This window comes from Microcaecilia unicolor, chromosome 12 (genome assembly GCF_901765095.1).
Source record: "Microcaecilia unicolor chromosome 12, aMicUni1.1, whole genome shotgun sequence".
NCBI classification, from domain to species: Eukaryota; Metazoa; Chordata; class Amphibia; order Gymnophiona; family Siphonopidae; genus Microcaecilia; species Microcaecilia unicolor.
Genome location: NC_044042.1, coordinates 15386238 through 15410670, shown reverse-complemented (window position 1 = coordinate 15410670; position 24433 = coordinate 15386238). Strand labels below are relative to the sequence as shown.

Genomic DNA, 24433 nt, shown 5'->3' with positions numbered 1-24433 from the left:
GCACTATTAACAAGCTGTGCAGTTTGAGGAGGTCCACATTCTTCTCCCCTACACCCCCCCCCCCCAAAGACACATAAGATCAGGTGACTAAGTTCCACCCTTCCCCACCCCCTTATAGGCCCCCTGGGCCTGCCTTAAGAAATCATTGGTAGTCCAGGGGTCATGGGACAGTAATGATCTCCAGTCATTCCTGTCCCTGTCAACTCTGGGTTTAAAAAGGCACCCGCAACCCCAGTGGTAGCCTTGGAGTCAGGCTGCTGTGTAAGTATAAAAGGCTTGTGAAGTTCATCACGAGTTGGGCATTCCTTTATAGTGGGAGTCATTACTCTGCAGTACGGCATTACCGCTAATTTGTGACCCCCATGGTACACTTAAGGTGTGGTAAAATGCCGTGTTTTACTATAGTAAACTGCTGCGTCATAATCCTAAAGAAATCTGCAGTTCTGCATTTGCAATAGTACTGAATTCAGGTTGGTAAGCCTACTTGATTTTTTTAGCTAGTTTAGCACAAAATTACCTGAGCTTCATTTGAAATAAATTAATAATGGGGGTAGTTATAAAGGTGCATGTAATTTTAAAATTACCTCTTAACAAATGTGAAACACGGAGTCTGTTGGGATATTCACAATGCATGTTTGACAGAATTCACCCAGTACATCTTTGCATTTTTATTTGGGTGGAATTAATAATGTGTAAGAAAAATAGGAAAATCATCTTTTAATTGTAGTCATCCAGCTTAGGTTTAGTAATAATAGTAAGAATAGGCCAGTATTCTCTCCAAGTAAAAGACCTTAACATTAGACAAGATCTGTTCACTGAATTGCCTAACCCTTGTAGTTCTGAAATTGCAGATTTGGTAAACTTCATTTATTAATTCTGGCATAAATATCTTTCATATACAAGCAACATAAAAATAAATGTGGTACCTGATCATATATGACTTTTTGGTAGTATAGATTTGCATTTATTTACTTATAACCTTTAATTTAAGAACATTTGTCTCTAGCATGGTAATTCGATGAGGGATACTGTCAAACGTTCTGTAAATTCAGTGAATTTCAAAGCAAAGAAGTAACAGGATGCATCTGGTACAAAACCACATTTTCTCTAATTGTTACCCAGGGATATCTTTTTATTATTGTGGTGTTAGTTTTGCTTTCTGGAGATTAATTAGCAAATGAGGTGGACCTGAGCTTTCACATTTCTTGGTTGTCCTGCTAAGCTCATTTGCAAATCTGAGAAACAGAAAGAAGGTTGTGACAAATGGTCTTAAGTTTGAATTTTGTTTGGAATTATCTCCAGGAAGTCTTTGCAAATTGTGGTCACTTTTGTTCAAAGTAGTTTATCTTGTGGTGAGTGACACTTTGAAGATAATTGCTTTCACAATTGAATTTGATTTGCATAAATTAAATCTAGTCCTTGAAACATTTTGAAGTGTAAGTTTTTGGGACACATTGTAGAAGAGACATTTTGAAAGATAGCAGTAAAATAATATTGGAGCTGGGTTATCATTTATTTAAAAATGTATAGCCCACCAATCAGAATCTTCTTGGTGGGTAACGGAAACCAACTTCTGAAATAATCATGAGAAAAAAACACAAAAGAAGAGGCAGCATAGGTAAAGTAAAATAGCTGTATTTTTATTGTAAATGGACATTCCTAAATGTAGTTGTGGTTCCCAGTGCTAAGTGCTATTTTATAAATGGTGCCTAACTTTAAGTGCCATTTATAGAATAGCCCTAAGTTCTATTCTTCTCGGTGCTGATTTTTTAGGTGTCATTTATAGAATTTACTTCTTTATGTTGGTTTTCTGTGGTCTCCTAACACATGTGGACAGGTACCTGACTTCAAAATACCATTTGAGAAGTATGAACTCCTTCTTAAATCACAGGTCAGGAAAATTTGGATACTTCTAGACTCATTACTGACTGTTGATGCTCATGGGGGAGGGGTGTGTCTTCAAAAGTGGGCATTCTTCTGTGATGTGGGGGCTGTCCACTGCTCCAGTGTTTGTTGCTGCAAGGATCTAGTGTATTTCTGTTATATGATTGTTTTACAGTGCTGTTAAATGCTTATATTTCTGATGCTGTCTCATGTTAATCCTTTTATTAGATTCAATTTGCACCTCCAAGTTTACCTTATTGATTGTTGTTAGGCTTATTTTCTTCATTTTATTATTGTTTATAATGTTAACAAAATTGTAAGTTTTATGTCAAGCTGTACTGGCTGTATACTGCCTTCGGTGAATCTCTTCATAAAGGTGGTTAATAAATCCCAATAAATAAAATAAAAAGTGAATTGTTGAATCCGATTGCTTCTTTAAGTCACATATTTACATAATGAAATATTCATAAGTTTTGCTGAACATAAAAGATGGTACAGCAAGTACCCAGCAGTTTGATCAAATTCATGAGAGAATTATCTTCATGAAGCATAATGTTTGGAAATAATAAAAGTAAGATGCAAAATTAAGATCATAAATTGAAAATCTTACTGCTGAAGTAAAGCACTGATTTGCTGATTGTGAAAATTAGTTAATTCTAGCAGAGTTAATTTAAAAGTATTTATAATAAAAATGTGTATCATTTTCACTTTAAGGAGCTAGTTTCATTATGTGAGGGTGAAAGACTGAAGAGAATTGAACACACACAGGATAGACCTTTTATAGTTATTTTGCTGAGAAAGGTTTACACAGAAAGAGAATTAGCAATTTTTTTTAATGTAAATGCCACAGGACTGATACTATACCCATACCAGCACTCATAAAACTGTTATTTTTTGTACCCACTTGTATTTTTGAAGCAAGCCTGCATCATTTAAAGCTCAGACTGCAAATGACTATGTTCCACAGAAATCCCAAGTGTTTGTGATGAGATTAAGGACATTTACACGATGCAGATTTTGTTACTACTTCATATATATCACACTCATTTTGTGGAATTGCAAGGCAGACTTTGAGTCACAGGCTCATCATGAAATCCCACATGGTAATGGAAATAGCTTCATTTAAAGTAGCACTGGCATAGCGAAGGGTGGTGGGGTCCTCCCCAAGGAGAAGGAGAGCATTTTTGGAGATATGGGAACCCTATATACAATCATTATCATCCAAAGCACGCAGTTTCATCTTGAACCGTATTTGATCCGTCTTTTTTTTTTTTTTTTTTTGCATGATTCTTTCTTTTTTGGGGGGGAGGGGAGGGAGGGTTATGGAGGTAAACAACTTTCACAGGGCAATTCTCACAAGTTAGTGGTAAGGTGGGAAGGCACACCTTGATGGAGCAATTATTTGGGGCCTATTCGTGGGGTTGGTTGACAATAGGAACAACAGTGGACTACAAAACAGTATGGGTTCTCAGATTTAGTTGCATAGCCATTACGAAGGCTGCGCATCATGTAATGACATCCCGGAACATAGCTCCATAAAATAATATAAATGTTGGGTATACAAGGGTGAGACTTCTTTTGAAGACATTCATACCCGCGCACCTGTTCTAAGAACTGTATTAACTAAAATATTGTTCAGTTTTATAAAAGGTTTAAAGTAAATGTTACACTTTATAGGCAAGATGGGGGGGGGGGGGGAAGGGGAGGTTGGCTGGGAGAAAACTGAAAACCACTTGACACTGGATGTAACACCAACAGTTGTTTGTTGTATTAGTTATGTAATCAATATTAGTGACTGAAAGGTGGTAAATATATATCTTAACCTGCGTAATATGTCAATAAACAGATTTAAACATAAAGTAGCACTGGCATTGCATTTCCCCTGTAAATGTATAAAATCTCAGCTTATTTATTTATTTTATTTATTGCATTTGTATCCCACCTCTTTGCAGGCTCAATGTGGCTTACAATTCATTATGGATGATGGAAATAGAAGAGAATATACGTTAGGTTTTACAGAGGGTTTTGGGTTACATGGTGGTGAAATACATGATAGTGTTAGAGCAAAAGACATTATAGAACATTTCTGGATATATTAAAGACTAGGAAAAAAATGCCCGTTTCTGAGTGCAATGAAACGGGCGCTAGCAAGGGGCCCCCTCCCTCCCTCCGTCCCTCGGACTGGGAGCTACTTGCGTTACTTGTTCGGGGTTCGCGTTCGCCTGGCGTTTCGGCCCTCGAGTGGTATAGCTCCGCCCTCGACGTCATGATGTTTTGACGCGAGGGCGGTGCAGACACTCCAGGGCACACCGGATATCTCGGGCGCCTCAACTTCCGTGGAGGCTTCAGAACGTTGGGGTTGCCTTTTATATAGAGAGATTGTACAGTTACACGTGTTGATCTTTGTGATATATCTTAAAATCTCAGCTTGCCTTGAGGAAGGTCATAAGTAAGTTTTTTTCAGCTGTTCTGACAGATACATGAGAACTTTGTAATAATGCAGAAACTTCCTTAAGATATAATTATGTGGAAAAACCAGCAAAGGGTGTAAGGAAATAAAAAAATAAAATTCCAAGAACTCTAGATATCTTCCAAATATAAAAGATATTGGACTTTTACAGTTCTTTTTTTTATTTCCTTCTATCCTGTGCTGGTTTGTGTGATTTCTGCAGAATCATTTATTCCCTTCCGTTCTATTGGAAAACAAAATATATTTTTTGAGAATCGGAGAACTTAGGGCCCTGTTTACTAAGCCGCACTGTAGGTGCGCAAACTTTGTAGCACGCGCTGCTAGAGACACCCATAGGAATATAATGGGTGTCTCTATCGTTAGCATGTGCTATTTTTTAGCATGTGCTAAAAGGTTAGCGTGCCTACAGCGCAGTTTAATAAACAGGGCCCTTAAAGATTGTCTCTTTTAAATGGCATTTAATGGTTGGAAAGGTAACTTTTTTTTAAAGAGCTTCATACCAATTTTCTGCTTATTGCAACATTTTTATGGGACATACTTTGAGATTTGAAAGGCTATAAGTTTTGATTTTTTTTTCTAATTAAGATTTTACAAAGCAGTGGTAAAAAGTGGCTTCAGCATGCTTTTATGTGGGTCTTTCCTGCATGTTAAGGCCATTTTTACTTTGGCCATAAATAACCCTATTTTCTGTTTTTTCCATTAATGACCGTGTGCTAATGTTACCATTACTGCGTGGCCATTAAAAAAAATTACTGTATGAGCACTTACTGCCATTTATTTAGGAGGTGGTAAGGGTGCCTTCATTATCCATGCACTAACCAGTTAGCATGCAGTAATGTAGGTGCACTAACTGGTTATCAAAGGAGTGCCCACACTCCACCCCAACATGCCCACTCAAAAAAAAAATTCAAAAAATGTTTACCATGTGGACATTCCAAAACTAATGCTTTAGTGCATCCTGCAGTAGGTCATTATGTTATTATTATTATTAGTAGTAGCAGCATTTGTATCCCACATTTTCCCACCAATTTGCAGGCTCAGTGTGGCTTACATTTGCCATAATGGCAGTTGCCATTTCCGGGTAACAGAATTACAAGTAGCGTAACGTTAAGGTGCATACATACATGATAACATACATGGTACATAGCATATATGGAGCTGATCATGGTATATATATATAACATGTGCATATATAGTTAGTAAAGAAGAATACATTAAGGTATTGCATGAAGGTTACGTTAGTTGTAGCATTTGGTCATCGACTATAGAGAGCTCCTATTCGATTACTGCATTAGGCATGCTTTAGCCCCTAACGCAGCTTAGTCAAAGAACCTCTTAGTCATTTACAATACCAACAATAAAATTAAGAAATGACACCACTTATCAAGAAAAACTAACAAAAGCAAAAAAGACCAAAAATTAGACATTTGGGACTAGGTTCTGTATATCATGCCTAAAATATTGGCAGCAAAATGAAATTGTGATGTACATGCATTCATTTACTAATATTCTTTAATAAACAACATCAACCTTAAGAGATGAGAGGCAATAAGAAACAAAGGGCCCTGTTTACTAAGCTGCTCCTTTAGCGTGCGCTAAGCATTAGCGTGCACTAATTGTATAGATGCCCATAATATTCCTGTGGGTATTTACATGGTTAGCACGCGCTATGGGCCCTGTTTACTAAGCTGCGCTGTAGGCACGCTAGCATTTTTAGCGCATGCTAATGCTAGAGACACCCATTTATTTCTATGGGTGTCTCTGACATTAGCGCGCGCTATAAACGCTAGCCCACGTTAGTAAACCGGGCCCTAAGCCTCTTGCCAGATTGTCAGTTAGACTATAGGAGGATATATAAATTCCTGTTTGTGTTTTATTTCTGATGAACCTTGACCTTCTTCTTGTTGGATTATATGATTGTTCTGAAATATGGCTTGATATGTTCCTTGTATTACCTTAATGAAACAGATTTAAACATAAAAAATACACAATAAATACATACAGTAACGCAGACATTTACACCTTTAGAGGATTTATGAGTTGTTGTGAGTCATTGTACAAGCCTACTTTATAAAAGCACATAAATGACTATCAGGCTTATTTTCGAAAGAGAAGTACGCCCATCTTTCGACACAAATCGCAAGATGGGCGTCCTCATGGGGTCGCCCAAATCGTCACAATCGAAAGCCGATTTTGGGCGTCCTCAAGTGCTTTCTGTCGCAGGGACAACCACATTTCACGGGGGCATGTCGGAGGCATAGAGAAGGCGGGACTGGGGCGTGCCTAACACATGGGCGTTCTCGACCCATAATGGAAAAAAGAAGGGCATCCCTGACGAACACTTGGATGACTTTACCTGGGCCTTTTTTTCTTACGACCAAGCCACAAAAATGTGCCCTAAATGACCACCGGAGGGAATTGGGGATGACCTTCCCTTACTCCACCAGTGGTCACTAACCCCTCCCACCCGCAAAAACAAATTTTACAAATATTTTTTCCAGCCTCTATGCCAGCCTCCATGACGGCACTGTGCAGGTCCCTGGAGCAGTTTTAGTGGGTGCAATGCACTTCAGGCAGGCAGACCCAGGCCCATCCCCCCCCCCCCCCACCTGTTACACTTGTGGTGGTAAATGTGAGCCCTTCAAAACCCACCAGAAACCCACTGTACCCACATGTAGGTGCCCCCCTTCACCTGTAAGGGCTATGGTAGTGGTGTACAGTTTTGGGGAGTGGGTTTTGGGGGGGATTGGGGGGCTCAGCACACAAGGTAGGGGATCTATGCACCTGGGAGCAATTTGTGAAGTCCACTGCAGTGCCCTCTAGGGTGCCCGGTTGGTGTCTTTGCATGTGAGGGGGACCAGTGCATTACGAATGCTGGCTCCTTCCACGACCAAATGACTTGGATTTGGTCGTTTCTGAGATGGGCTTCCTCAGTTTCCATTATCGCCGAAAATCGGGGACGACCATCTCTAAGGTCGACCTAAATTTCACGATTTGGGTGTCCCCGACTGTATTACCGAAACAAAAGATGGACGCCCATCTTGTTTCGATAATACCGATTTCCCTGCCCCTTCGCCGGGACATCCTACGAGGACGTCCTTAGGAAAACTTGGCCCCTCTTTCGATTATGCCCCTTTATGTTGTCTTTAGAAAATACCCCAACCTAACCGAAATACTTCATAATAATATTCTCACCAGTTTACAATTACTAAAAAACTATTTATAACATTTATTTTTTGGTGAAATGGATCATCGCTGCTTTAAAAAAAAAAAAAAGCACCTTTTGGGACTTTTCAGGAGATGCGTTGTTACAAAATTTATCTCCTGAATGGAAGAAAAATCTTTCTTTTAATAAAACCCTCAGATCCAAAAGTATCATGTACAATTTTATTCCTGTAAAACGTTAGTTAAATGGATACTTCATATTGAAATACCTCATTCCTGATAGGTCTTTCAATTAATATGGGATAACTGGATTATAATTAACATTTCTGGCACAGAGGAATTCATTAGGTCTCAATCCGACAGACTTTCAGTTACCACTGTGGCATTCCTCAACTTCTGCTTTCTTTTGATGAAACTGCTGGTAGGACTGAGTCAAAGGGAAAGAGAAAGCTGATATATGATGATGGAAACCACGATTTGCAACAGCTGTCATTGACAACTATGTCATACAGATCATTTAACTAGTCTAGTAGCAATCTATTTTTGACAGAAATTATGTTATTATTGGTGGGTAGTTCCTTGTTGCCCAGCAGTAATTTATGAAGGGCTGTCAGTGTTTCCTGCTTGTGAAAAGGAGCACTTCAAAATTAAATTTACCTTTAATATGCATGCAGGTACTGCAGTAATACAAAAACACAAAGAAGAATGGGGTAGACCAATGCGGTTCCCAAGCAAGTGGTTTATTGGCAAAAAATGATAAAAAGTGACTTGACGCAGTCCTGCGTTTTGGCACCATATTCGTCTGCCTCAGGAGTTGAGCATACATTTTTCATCCACAGATGATGAACAAAGGAAAAAAAGATAGCAATTGTCTCCACTAACAACCACTTTATGTATGTATATGGCCACATATGTGCAACAGTAAATTTATAAAATTACCCCCAGATTTCATTGGACTGCATATTGTTCTTTAAGATTAGTTTAATAACATTTTAAAACTAGAACACAATCAGTTTTAAAGTTGCCTAAGACTCTGTGTAATGAGTCATCTCTTGGACACAAAGGATTAAACTTCCTAAAATGTTTCTTCTGGTGTAACTCAAAACAGCTCAAGCTGTGTGTGGTCATATTTGGATGCATAACTTTCACAGAAACTAACAATACTTCAGGGAATAGCATCTGTAGAGTTTGCGTCTTGCTTCTTCATAGACCAACAGATGAAAGGTTCAATGCAGTACATTAACATCACTATTAATCTACTGTATGAATTAGCCCTTTGTGTACTATCCAGGAGATACTTTCATTATGTTGTGTGTGGGTTGGAGATGGGGGCATCGGGGTTTGTTTTAGCTTTTTCTTTTAACTATATGTTGTAAGCTCTTTGAGCAGGGACTGTCTTTCTTCTATGTTTGTGCAGCACTGCGTATGCCTTGTAGTGCTATAGAAATGCTAAATAGTAGTAGTAGTAAATATAATTTGTTCTAGCATTTTCTTATTGTACCCATTCACCCCTCACATTTGCGCTAGCTCTGTGGGTGTGGAAAGTGTTTAGCACCTCCAATATTGAGCAGACTCTTTCTCTGTGTCCAGGTAAGAGTAATTTGTGTGGGGCTTAGCACCCCCAATCATTTTGAAAAATTAGCAACTGTATCTCCTCTGTTCTTTCCAGTTGAGTATAACTCTATGAAAATTTACTCACCCTACATGTGGTTACAGTGCTGGCTTAAAGGTATTTGACACCCTAGCTGAACCTTCAGCTATGTGCCTACCCCATCAACGAGTGGCTCATGGCCCTCTCCTCCACTTCCAGCATCTTCCCTTCCCTAACATTCCATAGTCTAGCATCACTGTCACCTCCTCTGTGGTGTCCCTCCTTGATCTCTAGCCTCTCTCTCCTCCTGACCCCCCCAGTGATGTCCAGCATCTCCATCATTCTTTCCTTTCCTCTCTCCATCTCCCCTCTTGCCTGTGAGGTGTTCAGTGACTTACCTCACTTCCTCCAGGGTGCCAATATGGCAGTCAGCATCTATAGAAGATGCAACATGGCCAATGCAGAACCTCAAGCATCAATGCTTGGTGAAGGCCTGCTGTCTCCCATCCCATCTGTAACATGATTCTGACTATTGTATTATTCCCTGGCAGAAGGGAGGTATGACTCTGAACATCTTAAGGTAGAGAAAGGGTGGGAAGGAAGGATGCTGGAGACTATGGGGGGGGGGGGGGGGAGGTGTTGAAGATTAAGTGCCAGGCTTCCCTCTAAATTGTGCCATCCTAGGTGGTTGCCTAGTACACTTAGTGGATGGTCCAGCTCTGTATGGGTAAAAGTATATACATTGTGGAACAACACTTGTACTTTTCCCTGAATTTAATGGATGAATTCCTGGGGCAGAGATAAGTCATGGATTGCATACATTTGTACTTACCTGTTCTTCTTCCTTTAAATATTAGCTCCATAGTGAATTAGCATAGATAAAAAGAAATAACTGTAATACTATCCAGTAATCCAATGGTTCCCAAACCTGGTCCTGGAGGCACCCCAGCCAGTCAGGTTTTCAGGATTTCCACAATGAATATTCATGAGACAGATTTGCATGCACTGCCTCCACTGCATGCAAATCTCTCTCATGAATATTAATTGTGGATATCCTGAAAACCTGACTGGCTGGGGTGCCTCCAGGACCAGGTTTGGGAACCACTTCAGTAATTGTGAATAAACAATACAGGAGCAGTCTTTACAGAGTAAGGGATCCTTTTACTAAGCTGTGGGAAAAGTTGGCCTTAATGTGCACTTATGTGGGTTTTTTCCTGGGTGCTAAAGCTATTTTTGAGGATCATATCACAGCTCAAAATGTCAGAACTGTAGCATTATCAGTAACCCACCTGAGGTTAGCCTCTAAGGAAGAGATTTGCAGAGCTGTGACATGACCTTCTGTCCATACATTCACATCTCATTATTACGTAGAGTAAGACTCCTGAAGTGACAGTAGATTTGGCAAGACAGTCCTCTGGGGGTTAAAATCCAACTCCATCCCCCAGGTCCATTTCTTTCAGTTTCAGATTGCCTTTAAAAACAGAAGGGATAAGAATAAAAATTACAGCTTACTACCAATAATAAAAAAATAAATAAAACCTCTTTTTGTGTCTCCCCTCTAGATAGAGAGTCCCATGTTGTGAGGATTTCCTATCCAGGTTATCCTTGGAGAAACCAAGTTACTTATCTGTAGTGGGTTATAAATGTCACATATAATGTAAGCATGATATGTCTCAAATACCCATCCACGTCCCCAAAGAGATGTGGAGGGGCATAATCAAACGGGGCGCACAAGTTTTCCTGAGGACGTCCTCGCAGGACGTCCCAGCGAAGAGGCGGGGAAACCAGTATTATCAAAACAAGATGGGCGTCCATCTTTCATTTCGATAATATGGTCGGGGACGCCCAAATCTCAACATTTAGGATGACCTTAGAGATGGTTGTCCTTAGAGATGGTCGTCCCCGGTTTTTGGCGACAATGGAAATCGAGGACGCCCATCTCAGAAACGACCAAATGCAAGCCCTTTGGTCATGGGAGGCGGTAGCATTCGTAGTGCACTGGTCCCCGTCACATGCCAGGACACCAACCGGGCACCCTATGGGGCACTGCAGTGGACTTCAGAAAATGCTCCCAGGTGCATAGCTCCCTTACCTTGTGTGCTGAGTCCCCCAAAACCTCCCCAAAACCCACTCCCCACAACTGTACAACACTACCATAGCCCTTACAGGTGAAGGGGGGCACCTACATGTGGGTACAGTGGGTTTCTGGTGGGTTTTGAAGACCTCACATTTACCACCACAAGTGTAACAGGTGGGGGGGGGGGGGGCTGGGTCCACCTGCCTGAAGTGCACTGCACCCACTAAAACTGCTCCAGGGACCTGCATACTGCTGTCATGGAGCTGGGTATGACATTTGAGGCTGACATAGAGGCTGGCAAAAAAATATTTTAAAAGTTTTTTTTTTGAGGGTGGGAGGGGGTTAGTGACCACTGGGGGAGTAAGGGGACATCATGCCCGATTCCCTCCGGTGGTCATCTGGTCAGTTTGGGCACCTTTTTGAGGCTTGGCCGCAAGAAAAAAATGGACCAAGTAAAGTCGGCCAAGTGCTCTTGGGACGCCTTTCTTTTTTCCATTATCAGCCGAGGACGCCTATGTGTTGAGCACACCCCAGTCCCGCCTTCGCTATGTTTCTGACACGCCCCCGGGAACTTTGGTTGTCCCTGCAATGGAAAGCTGTTGGGGACGCCCAAAATCGGCTTTCAATTATGCCAATTTGGGCGACCCTGTGAGAAGGACGCCCATCTCCCGATTTGTGTCGAAAGATGGGCGCCCTTTTCTTTCGAAAATAAGCCTGATATTCTACTCAGCTAGGACGTGTAGGATTGTGAATTTGGTGTCCCCAAAGTTTGTGCTAGCAAATAAATATGTATTTGCCAGCACTCTTTTACATATTTTACGAAAGGTTGTGTATTGAGCAGAAGCTTTTTTTTTGGGGGGGGGGGGGGGGGAGGGGGTTGGTAAAATTCTTGGGGAACTGTGAACATCCCAATTCTTATCTTGATCTGCTCTTCAAAATTGGGCTTTAAAGGACTCAAGAGGCCCTATAGCATACCAAATCTGAGGTTTTCTAGAACAATTCTTGAGGATATTCATACAATTTTTTAAAGGTGTATTGGCTTTACTGATGAAGATAACAGCTTATATAAATTTGAGCAGGAATGTTATCAAGACGGTCATGTACTACTTGAGGGCTTATACGAAAGTTCTGAAAGAAATATCTGCTGAAAGCTGTGTTCATTAAAAGTCCACCTTTTTTAGGCTACTTTTAACTTCTAACTCCTATTCAGTTGTTCAGTACCCATGTTTTATCATTCCCACCATAAGTAATTTCCTAATCCCTTATTTGTCCGTTTGTCTTGATTAGATTGTGAGCTCTGTTGAGCAAGGACTGTCTCTTACATGTTTAATGTAGAGTGCTGCGTACGTCTAGTAGTGCTATTGAAATAAATAGTAGCAGTAGTAAAAGCATTTGAAGTGTTCAAGGTAACTGATACCCTATTTAACTGCCAGTAAATTCTGCTTGCTTTTACTTGCCAGAACTTGTGGGCTGCCATGGTCTCCAAAACAATGTTTTTGCTTCCACACAGTAATTGGTCATACATTTTCAATTATTTTAGTCATGTTTTTGAGAAGTTATTTAATACTGTGTTTAGGATTTCATCTATTATTTGAATTCTCTCTAAACTACATTATTACTAATCTGTCAATAAATGTAAGCATGAGGCACCCTTCTCCAAAGATGAGCCTAAATTCTGTAGGCTGCGTCTTCAGATATGAATACAGAGAAGATTCACTATCCATCCAGATTTTGTTTGGGTATCGATGCATGGGAGTTAGCAAAATCAGGAAATACTTGCCCTGCCTGCCGACTAGTAGGTACATGTTAGGAGATAAATGGTGAGGTTGGCTTATCACCAGCTTGCATACCATACTCCCAGACAGAGCCCAAACAATGTTCTTAAAAGTTCAGAACAAAAAAGAAAAGAAAATCATGAAAGTTATTTAAACAAAAAAGAGGTATCTTTCCATCCTTCACTGCCTCCAGTACACCCTTCCCTTGCTGTTGATATCACAATAAGCCTCATCCTCTGCCAAAAACTGACACAGTGCTGCAAGGGGACCTCTTTTGGCTTTCTGAGCCAAAGATGTGAGCACTTGAAAATTGGTAATGGACATTCTAAAGGGAAACTTTGAATTCATCTTGGCCTTCTGTTGAAATATAAAGGGTCTGAGAAGATTTTTTTTAGGAGCAGGGCTGAAAAATGATGACGATTTTTGATACCCTTCTTACCAAGAGACAGTGGCATCTCTGCTGATGTGCGTAGACTTAAAGTTCTATGAGGGTTAGTTTACACAGAACATTTTAAAGAAACACTTCCCTGGTTACTTGTCTTTGTTTTACTTTGTTTTCTTAACTCTGAAACTTAGGGGCCCTTTTACTGAGTTGCATTAAACAGTTAGCACGGGTTTTACAATGCAGTGGACATTAGCACAGACCCGTGCTGATGTCTGTTATGCTATTACAGCAACCAGTAGCTGCTTAATGCAGGAGTGGATGGGGATGATATAGGTGTGTGGATGAATGGCCTGCTATGACAGTGCATGGGTCAATACTGCATGGTAGCTCGCTCAGCTGCACAGAGGGGGGGCAGTAAGTAACAAAGATGCCCGCTGTCTCTACGGTTATTCACTCAGTTCAGCCCTTGACAGAGTTGCTTGGGTATTAAGGGGATAGAGGTAGTGAGTGTAGATCATAGAATCACTCTGTTTGCAAACAATATCTTATGGGTAGGCCCCATGTTTCCTTAGTACTGTTGATATGGGAACTGAAAGGATATAGGAGGCCGTTAGGATTAATATAGCTAAATCTAAGATCTTAAAAATCTGGCTGGATTTTTACAGGAAGGGAGGCTTAGGGACAGTTTCCCCTTCCAATGGACGCAGCAGAGTGTTCACTATTAAGGGGTTCATCTCACCCCAGGCTTCTCTTAGTTGTGTCACTTGAATTATATGCAGCTGCTGGAGGGCATGATCAGAGCACTGGGACAGATTGCATTTATTTTGTCTGGGGAGAATAGCCAGTGTAAAGATGGTGATGTTGCTAGAATATTTATATCTTTTTCAAGTACTCCCAATAAAAGAGCCTGAATGCATCTTTAAAGTTTTAAACAAGAAGTTATGGAGATTCATTTGGAAGGGGAGTCTGCCCCAGGTTGCCAAAGGGTTACTGTGCATACCTAAAATGGAGGGGGGCCTAGCTGTTCTGAATCTCCAAAAATATCATGTGGCAGCCCAATGTGGGGCAGTCTGTGACTGGCACAGAAACACAGATAATGGGTGAAGCTGTAGGAGGCGCTAGTGGTGGGGAGTTGGTGGGGAGGGCCTGAGCCCATTTTGTAGACACATTTTATGAATTTGGTATAGATATAAAAAGACCTTGCTGAGGGCAAAAGCAGCATCAGTATTGACATCCATTTGGACCAGTGAGGGTCTTTTGTTTCTAGTCAAGTATCAGGAGTATTCTGGGAGTGGGAGAGGAAAGGGTTAGAGCGATAAGAGCAATTATACGCGAAACGGGACTTGATAGCTTTTAAGGCACTGCAAGATCTCTATAAGCTGCATAGCAGAAGTCTGTTTGGGTATTTGCAATTAAGGCATTATCTGAGAATCTGTGGGGACAGAAGAGCTTTTTTGAGACGTATTTTGGAACAATGGAGAAAAGGGAACCATCTCAGTTATACACGATGCTGCTACCTGCAGTAGGCCCCAGCACGTTTGAGATTGGAAAGAGGACTTAGGTGAGCCTCTGGAGGAGGGTAAATGGGATCAAGTCTATGCTAAAATAGCAAAAATGTCTGTTGTGGCTAATTTAGTGGAGAATGGCTATAAGTTGCTCTATAGGTGGAAATAAAAACTGGTCAGACTTCAGAAAATGCCAGAGAAAGTGTGGGCAACAGGGAACCTTTCTGCATACAGGGTAGGATTGTGTATATGAGAGATTTGGGGGGATCATTGTATTATAATGATGGAAGAAATCTTGGGAATCCAGGTAGAAAGGAATCCAAGGCTCTTTCAGTTACACATCAGAGGGGGAGGTACTGATGCAAAGGACTGGATGCTACTGAAATACTTTAGTAGCAGCAAAATATGAAGTCGCAGCTTCTTGGAAAAGGCTCAGGAACCTAGCTACATGATTTACAGTAATAGAGTGAGCAACTATTAGCAGCTGAATAAACTGACAGCCATAAGATGTGGGGAGATGGAGAACAACTGGGCCAAGTACTGGCAGTGGCTGCGAAAACTATAGCTCTAGTAGTTTATCTGACTGTGTGGTTTAACGTTTGCTTGTTTGTTATTTTTCTGCTAGGTGGGGGCATGTTATACGGTTGGGGGAGAGGGAGGAGGGTTTGTTATAAAACTATAAAATGTGTATTTGTAGCAGCAGTGGCTAATTATGTGTATAGTTTTTGCAACACAAATTATGGTTTGTATTATTCTGTGAATCCAATAAAGAATTAAAAAACAAAACAGGTGGGTATAGGTGCAGCTGTGCTATTTGCAATCCAGTAGCATGGCTGTGGTTCAAACCCCAGGCACAAGGGCCGAACCCCCCCATTCCCCCCCCCCCCCCCCCGATCACAAGATCAGATCTTGGCAAAGCCCCTCCCATTAAGCACTGCTCCTCCCACCTGTCCTCAATCCTCCCCAGAATCTCTGTTCACCTCCAGGACTTGGCCAAAAGTAAGACATCCCTACTCCACACCAAATGCCCTTATATGGAAGGATGACCCTCCCCCCCTAGTGGTAGTACTGCAAAACACCATTTTGAATCCAGATCTGGGTGAAATGGGAGCGAAGGGGGGCAGCTCCCACTCATTGCCACTGGACCACCAGGCATTGCTTCTGGGTAATTTCCAGAGGTGAATGAGGGTTCTGAGGTGTGAGGGCTTAGCAGGGGGTTTGGACTTTCTGATCAGGGTTGAGGGGGTTGGAATTTCATGATCGGGGGGGGGGGGAGGTGCAAATGTGGGTAGGAAGATGCTGATTTCCTTCATTTCTCCTTCTACTGATGAATGAATCACTGAAAGAAATATTCCTGGTATCACCAGTATCGAGAAACAGAAACTTAACAGGAAGAAAATGTTTGAGTGATGCAGGCGACAATATTTTAATTTTTTGCAAAAACAAGAAAACGTGCTGGCCACAACTAGCAGAATTTGCATGGGGGATCCTGTACATTTCTACTACCAGCACATCTTCTATTGCAGGAAGGACTGTGGAAAACAGGAGAGCTAGACTGAATCCTGAGATTGTTGATGACTTATACATCCACAGATTAAAAAATCATAACAGTGCTTCATAGGGCATATTTTTCCCCGGTAGGGGATACAGAACAGGTTGTATTTTGTACCCGTGGACATTTTAACAGGGTGGATTAGGATTCCTTGGGGTAGAAGAAGTCAGCTATTGTTGGGGTTGGAAGGGTAGAGGGTGATGGTGAAGGGGGGTTATTATAGTTGCTTATTGTTATTATTGTTTTCTATTTGTGATTTGTAAACAACAGTTGCACAGCATATTGTTCCTTTTTATAATTTAATAAAAAGATTTAAATATAAAATCATAAGTGTTCAAGGCTTCTGCAGATGAGGACAGAACCTGCAGGGACGGGGTTGGGATGGAATCAGGGTCCACGGAGATGAGACAGGGACAAACTTTGTCCCCATGTCATTCTCTAGGTTCAGTGTGGATATCAGACCACTGCATCAATGACCGTACAATCAAGAAACTATAAAAGGAACTTTCAAACCTATGTAAGACTGTAAGACTACTCAAATTAAAATAATCCAAACACACTCAGATGAGCATAAAGGAAAGTGACATTGGTTTTTTCACTCATTACCAGAGTCAACCTACACCTTAAATTCTGCTGTTAGTTTCCCTCTGTTTAATCCCTCTACAACTCTTTATAGCTTTGAAAACAAACACTACCAACACCACCATTTTAATGTAATCAATAATAATAATCCCCAGCTCATTCTGTACTGATCTCATGAAGGGAACACAGCTATCAAAAGCCAGCCAAAAATGTATTAAGTTAGTACATGTACGGTTTCTTGATCTTTATTTTTATGTATCCAGTGGGACTAACAGCACTTCCTTCCTTCCTTCCTTCCTTGAAATTTATATCTTTTCTGGCATTGCTTCCCAACTCTCTATATAAACATGAAGAAACACAATGAAACTTACAGTAGAGAACTAGGGGCCCTTTTACTAAGGTATAGTAAGGTTTGTTTTTGCACTTACAGTGCATTAGGTGCAAAAACTAACACACTGTAAGTACAAAGCCTGTGCGGTTAATGCAGGGAGGTGCAAAGCATCTGTCTTGCATTTACTGCACAGGGCACACACTCATTTTAGTGGGACTGATTGTTACATTTGTACCCCGCACTTTCCCACTCATGGCAGGCTCAATGCGGCTTACATGGGGCAATGGAGGGTTAAGTGACTTGCCCAGAGTCACAAGGAGCTGCCTGTGCCGGGAATCGAACTCAGTTACTCAGTTCCCTAGGCAGACAGCACACAAGCACTTTCACTGTCTTCTACAGTATGTAACATGGTGTGGGCTCACTTAAAAAAGAAAATACACCTCTCTATTAAAAAAGAAAGAAAGAACAGCCTGCAGTAGCATACCATTCCCCCAGAGCCCAACCTCCCTCCTCTGACCCCCAGAACTACCTGGGGCTCGCAATGGTGGTCCAGTGACTGCTGGTGAAAGTGGTCCTCTTCTGCTCCTGCCTGAACTGTGCTGTTTTGATCCCAATGCAGTCCTAGGTGGGAGCAGAGGGGGACTCCTGCCATGGCCACTGGATCATGATTTCGACTCCCGGGTTGGCCCCAGCAATGGGGGTTCAGGGTGAATGGAAGGTTGGACTCTGGAGGGAGACAAACTTTATTTTGGGGGGGATGGGGTTTATGGACAGGGAGGGGGATTGCATGGAACAGAGTATGTCACTTTTCTGGGAATTGGAAGGGTGGATGTGTCAGGATTGGAAGGGGGGGATGTGCTGCCATGGCTGTTCTTCTTTGAGTTGCCATGCTACTGTACTGCCAATAGTGCAGCAGCACTCAATGTCACTTCTTGACGGTGCTAGCTGTAACTGCTGGCCACTCCCTCACACGACACACCCATTCATCAACCCTAGCCGCTAAAACCCACATTTTTGAGGTTGCTTTTAACTTTCGACTCCTTATTCACCTGCTCAGTACCCATGTTGGTTTTAAACATTCCCACAATAAATCACGTCCTAATCCCTTATTTGTCCTGTTTGTCTGTCTTGAATAGATTGTAAGCTCTGTTGTGCAGGGATGGTCTCTTATGTGTTTTGTGTACAATTCTGCATATATCGAGTAGCGCTATACAAATGATATGATTTTCACTGTGTAATCCAAAATATGGTGTTGGTACACATGGATTACTACAATGCTTTATACATAGGTATGTCTTCCCTGAGTATTAAAGCATTGCAGGTAGTATAGAATGCAGCGGCCGGAGCAATAATGGGAGTTACCTGTTTTGCAAAGAATTAAATTTAAGGTGCTGACAGTTATACATCAGGTACTGTTTGCAGCTGCACCATTTTATTTGAAACAGAGCTTGACTGTTTACCATCCGACACGTGCATTGAGGTCTGATATTGCAATGCGATTATATCAACTGATGTATTGATGAAATTGCATTATGCAGATACCCAAGCCTCTGCTTTCACTTCTGTTAGCAGGACACATTTTAGGAAGTTATTGAAAACGCAATTATTTGTGTCCGTATTCTGATTGTGTGAAGAGAGAACTTTTAAAAGTGCTCTGCTTATGTTTATGTTGTATGGAAAATGTGTATGTTTCTTTGTACACCACCTAGTTATAGGTGGTGTAGACATCTTTAAAATAAATAAACGATAAGTAGCAGTAATAGTGGCTTTAATTAGCTAGTGCGGGTTTTTACTTTGCTGGCTGTTTTAACTCTCATTAGTATGGGTTTGAGCTAACTTCTGTGGTAAAACCTGTGCTAGCTCTTAACACAGCTTTATTTATTTTTGTTACATTTGTATCCCGCGCTTTCCCACTCATGGCAGGCTCAATGTGGCTTACATGGGGCAATGGAGGGTTAAGTGACTTGCCCAGAGTCACAAGGAGCTGCCTGTGCCTGAAGTGGGAATCCAACTCAGTTCCTCAGTTCCCCAGGACCAAAGTCCACCACCCTAACCACTAGGCCACTCCTCCACTGTTGCTACTATTTGAGATTCGACATGGAATGTTGCTATTCCACTAGCAACATTCCATGTAGAAGTCGGCCCTTGCAGTTCACCAATGTGGCCACGCAGGCTTCTGCTTCTGTGAGTCTGACATGCAGGACGTCAGACTCACAGAAACAGAAGCCTGCGCAGCCTTCTACGTGGAATGTTGCTAGTGGAATAGCAACATTCCATGTAGAATCTCCAATAGTATCTATTTCATTTTTGTTACATTTGTACCCTGCGCTTTCCCACTCATGGCAGGCTCAATGCGGCTTACATGGGGCAATGGAGGGTTAAGTGACTTGCCCAGAGTCACAAGGAGCTGCCTGTGCCTGAAGTGGGAATCAAACTCAGTTCCTCAGTTCCCCAGGACCAAAGTCCACCACCCTAACCACTAGGCCACTCCTCCAGCTTAGTAAAAGGAGTGACTATGATCAAGAGAGTGACTATGATCAAGTCTTATAGGGCCAATAATCGGTGGGAGATCCCTGGATTTTCAGTGGTATATAACTGGGTATTGCTGCTGAAATCAGGGAGACTGTGGTAGTACTGTCTGTTTAGTGCTGGTGTAATCTGGGGACAGAATGAGGGTGGAGGTAGGAGTTTACCTGGGCATTGCTGATATTCGAGGCTGGCCTAAATTAACTGAGTAGCTTATCCGGGTACTACTGCTGAATATTTATGATACCCAGTAACTACTAGCAGGCCACCGACTGCCCGGATATTACTACTATTACTATTTAACATTTCTAAAGCGCTACTAGGGTTACGCAGCGCTGTACATATTCAGTGCTGATACCCAGATTGGTTCTGGCTCTGAATATCCAGGAAATTTAGATGGTGGCAGCCAGCATTTAAAAAACACAGGGATCCTTTTACTAAGTTGCGCTGTATTGGACTTGCGCAGATCCATTTTTCAGTGTGACTGTAAAAAAGGCCTTTTTGTTTTTGGACGAAAGTGGATGTGCGGCAAAATTAAAACTGGCACACGTCCATTTTGGGTCTGAGACCTTACCACCACCCATTGACTTAGCGATAAGGTCTCACATGTTAACCGGGCGGTAATCATCAGCACGCGTACACTGCCGATTACCGCCTGGTTAGCGTAGTGCGTTGGAAAATAAAAAATATTTTCCAGTGCGTGTATCGGACATGCAGAAAAAATGGAATTACCGCCTGGACCATGCAGTAGTTCCAAATTGTTACGCGTTGGACGCTCATAGTTGCCTATTCGGCTTAGTAAAAGGGCCCCATACTGACTGTCACTACCTGAATATTACCTACTTTATCACCTAGAATGGTAGTCCACATGGTGAGGGAAATAACTCATCTACTTGTAACTCATCTTGAACTTGGAAAGGCAAGTAATTAATGGGAATAGTTGCTAATCAGGGTTAAGGGAATAATTCATGATATCTGCCTCTTAATGTGCATTAAATTGCAACATTATGAATTATTTTACTGTAATGTGCATTGATTTAAGTTACTGTGGGCTGCCTTCATAGAGGAGAGCATTGTAGATCAAGCACATGTTTTCTGGTTTTATTGTATCAAATGCTCTGCCTGATTTATTTAGAATACTGTATACAGTTCTGGAGACTGCACCTTCAAAAGGTACACACAGGATAGAGTCAGTCCAGAGGATGGCTACTAAAATGGTCTTTGTTGTAAAGTGTATGGTGATAGACTTAAAGATCTCGATATGTATGCTTTGGAGGAAAGGTGGGAGAGGGGGGGATATGATACAGACGTTTAAATACGTGTTTAAATACCTATGTGGCATAAATGCACAAGAAGTGCATTTCAGTTGAAAGAAAGCTCTGGAATGAGGAGGCATAGGATGAAGGTGAAAGTGGACAGAATCAGGAGTAACCTAAGAAAATACTTATTTATTTGTACTGATACTTGCTATACCGCCTTTGCCAGTGAGCCGTTCAAAGTGGTGTACAATACTCATGAAACAGTAGTCAAAGTAAAGAAACAAACTAGAGTGGTGGATAGGAAAGAACAAGAGAAACCTTGCACACATGATAACATTAACTCACATTGCAACGACAGGAGGGAGGGAAGAGAGAAAAGGAGGCAACAAGAGGGAGAGGACTAGTCTAAACTGTGAAAACTGACACACCACCTAGTATGTTGATGAGGGAAAGTGGAGGAGTGGCCTAATGGTTAGTGCAGTGGGCTTTGATCCTGGCAACCTGGGTTCAATTCCCACTGCAGCTCCTTGTGACCTTGGGCAGGTCACCTAACCCTCCATTGCCCCAGGTACAAAAACTTAGATTGTGAGCCCTCTAGGGACAGAGAAAGTGCCTGCATATAATGTGTACAGTGCTGCATATGTCTAGTAGCACTATAGAAACGGTTAGTAGTAGTAGGCCTTTACTGCATAGGTTTTGCAGCTACCACACATTAATTTTAGCCTTTATCTGTGGTAACCAGAAAATGTATTGCACTTTAGTGAAACTGCGCCTTAGGAGCGTAGATTTAGGAGCTCAGCTTTTTTTTGAATGTTGGTCCTGAGTCTTTTTAAGCTGTGATACATTCGGTTTTGTTTTGTTTTTTTCAGTCCCTATTAAAAGGTAGTCCATGAACCTTAGAGTCCTCCCAGCCTTTTCTTCAGATACGGGACGTATAATAACATGTCCTTTCTGTGATTTCAAAGGAAACAGAGTAAAACTTCACACATCTAAAGAAATGAGGTTTAGATCATCATCATACATTGCAAGTTATAACTCTATATGAAAAATGATTTTACTATAGTGAAATAAACTTTTTCCAGTTACATTTGCTGCCTTAATCTTTCTGTGGTATCAAACCCTAGTTGCCTTGTTAGTATTTCTTCCTTGCATTTGATGTGGAACACTGCTTTAATTGTGCTTTTTACTGTAAAGATGTAGTAATGATGTTCTGTTTGCTGTCCTTCACAGGAATGCAGCAAGAGGCCTTGTAACAGTTTCCACAGTGGATTTACGTTGTGATCGGCTGCTTTTCTGCCAGAACTGGAGCTGACCAAAGTTAACAAAAGGTGGAATACTTTGACACCATTTGGAAGCGCAAGTAGAAAAGAGTGGGAGGAGGGCGTGGAAGGGATGAGAATGCCGTTGAAATTATACAGTTTTTGTTGAATGGATGCATTTGTAATGGAGCTTTTGTGAAGATTCAAATGCCAGTTATGCATCCAACGGGAAACCCTGAGAGTGGCTTTTCCCGCTCCGCTTTGAACACACTTTCCAGAAGCCACTGCAAAAATATAAAACAAAAGATTTCTCAATGGGAAGGAAGGACTAGTGGATGTAATGCTGAAGAACACTTACTGAAGAACTTTGGGGTGAAACAGCGTAATAGTCATGTCCCCCTTTCAAAGATAAGATCAGATGAATTGGGAAACAACAGGGGAATAGGACTGCCAAAGGGAGAATACCTAGGTCTGGATTTTAGGGAAGGCAGTGGAGAAAATGTTTCAGAAGATGGATTAACGGAACAAGGTAATGTGTTTGAAATCTCGAGTGAAGAAACAGAAACCAGCTCAGTGTCTTCTCAGGGAAGAGAATATGGAAATACGAGAAGAGCTTTTTTAGATCCAGAGAAGGAGCTTCCGCCGGGAAATTTTTACACGTCTCGAGGACTATGGAAGAGGGGGGGAGTCGCTCCAGAAAATAAAAGCAAAACCTTTGCTTTAGACTTGAAAAGAAAAAGGGAACGATGCAGTTCTACTGGGACGGAAGTAAACTTGAAAGTACTGGCTGGTGGACATATGACTGTAAAAAGCTTGGAAAATATTTACTGTGACTCAGATGGATCAGACAGTAAACCCACAGTCAACCCTATACCAAAACCCCGCAGGACATTTCGCTATTCATCTGAGCAGGATCATAGGGAACACAGCAGCAACAATAATGGTAGAGGGACTGCTGCTGCCCCTCGGTTTGCCCTCCCCTGTGAACATTCTGAACAGAAAAGATATGGAAATGGAATACGACCCAGATCTAAAAGGTTAGCTGAATGTGTATGTGGTACTGAATTTGCATATGTTATTTTGTAGAATCCTTTATTCTGGGCCCTGCAGAATTCATAGCATTTTTGTCATAGAGTAGACGAAACTGCTTATTAATTAGTCTCTAATAGACAAATTAAGGGGCCTTTTTACTAAGCTGCTTAGGTGCCTACGCGCACCCAATGCGCATCAATTTCGAATTACTTCCTAGCTACCGCGTGGCCTGTTTGGTAATTTCATTTTTTACGCGCGTCCACAACGTGCGCCAGAAAATAATTTTTATTTTCCAGCGCGTGGTTCTAACTGGGCAGTAAAAGGCATTGTACATGCGTTGACCATTACTGCCCGGTTACCGCTAAGTCAGTGGGTGGTGATAAGGTCTCAGACCCAAAATTGATGCGCACCAATTTTCATTTTGCCACACGTCCATTTTCGGCAAAAAAAAAAAAGGCATTTTGTACAGGTGCGCTGAAAAATGGATCTGCGTGCGGCCAAAACACGCACCTACACTAGCAAAGGCCATTTTTCAGCGGTCCTTAGTAAAATGTATTTTGTTCATTCATTGTGATGGTTAAGTTCTGTTCTGTTGTATACAGTTCTTGGATGTATACCCTGCTTTCTTCTCTAGGGGTCCAAAGTGACTTTTATCAATGCATAGTAATAAATTTAAAAATATAAAACAAGTCAACCCTACAAGTAGTAATACATTTACATTTAAAAAAGTATCTACTCACATTTATTACCTAGCCCAACCTAATATCCAAACAGATTGAAACCTCACTAAGGGTTGGTAAACATCGCAAAAATTTAGCTCCTGCAAAATGCCTATTTATTGGTTCTCACAGACCAGCAAGCCCTGCTGGCATCCCACCCCTGGAACCGGGCTAGCTCTTCATCCTGCCTTGTTGTGGGAAGCAAGGCCTGAAGCTAGACACTGGCCTGGAGTACTGGCTACAACTTCTAGTGTTTAGTTAGTTAATAATGCCATTATGAAGTCCTGTAGAACCCAGCAAAGATCTAAAGTGCCATTGTGC

The 24433-nt window shown here is 41.5% G+C and overlaps 1 protein-coding gene across 2 annotated transcripts in view; it reads left to right on the top strand.

Annotated features, from left to right (window-relative positions):
- The window catches only part of DENND2C (DENN domain containing 2C), a 151902-nt gene that overhangs the window by 64794 nt on the left and 62675 nt on the right, over nucleotides 1-24433 (top strand). For both annotated transcript variants that reach the window (XM_030220812.1, XM_030220811.1), the window contains one exon: nucleotides 22333-23398. In XM_030220812.1, coding sequence (XP_030076672.1) covers nucleotides 22569-23398 — 830 coding nt within the window. In that variant the 5' untranslated portion in view covers nucleotides 22333-22568. The remainder of the gene's footprint in view (nucleotides 1-22332; nucleotides 23399-24433) is intronic.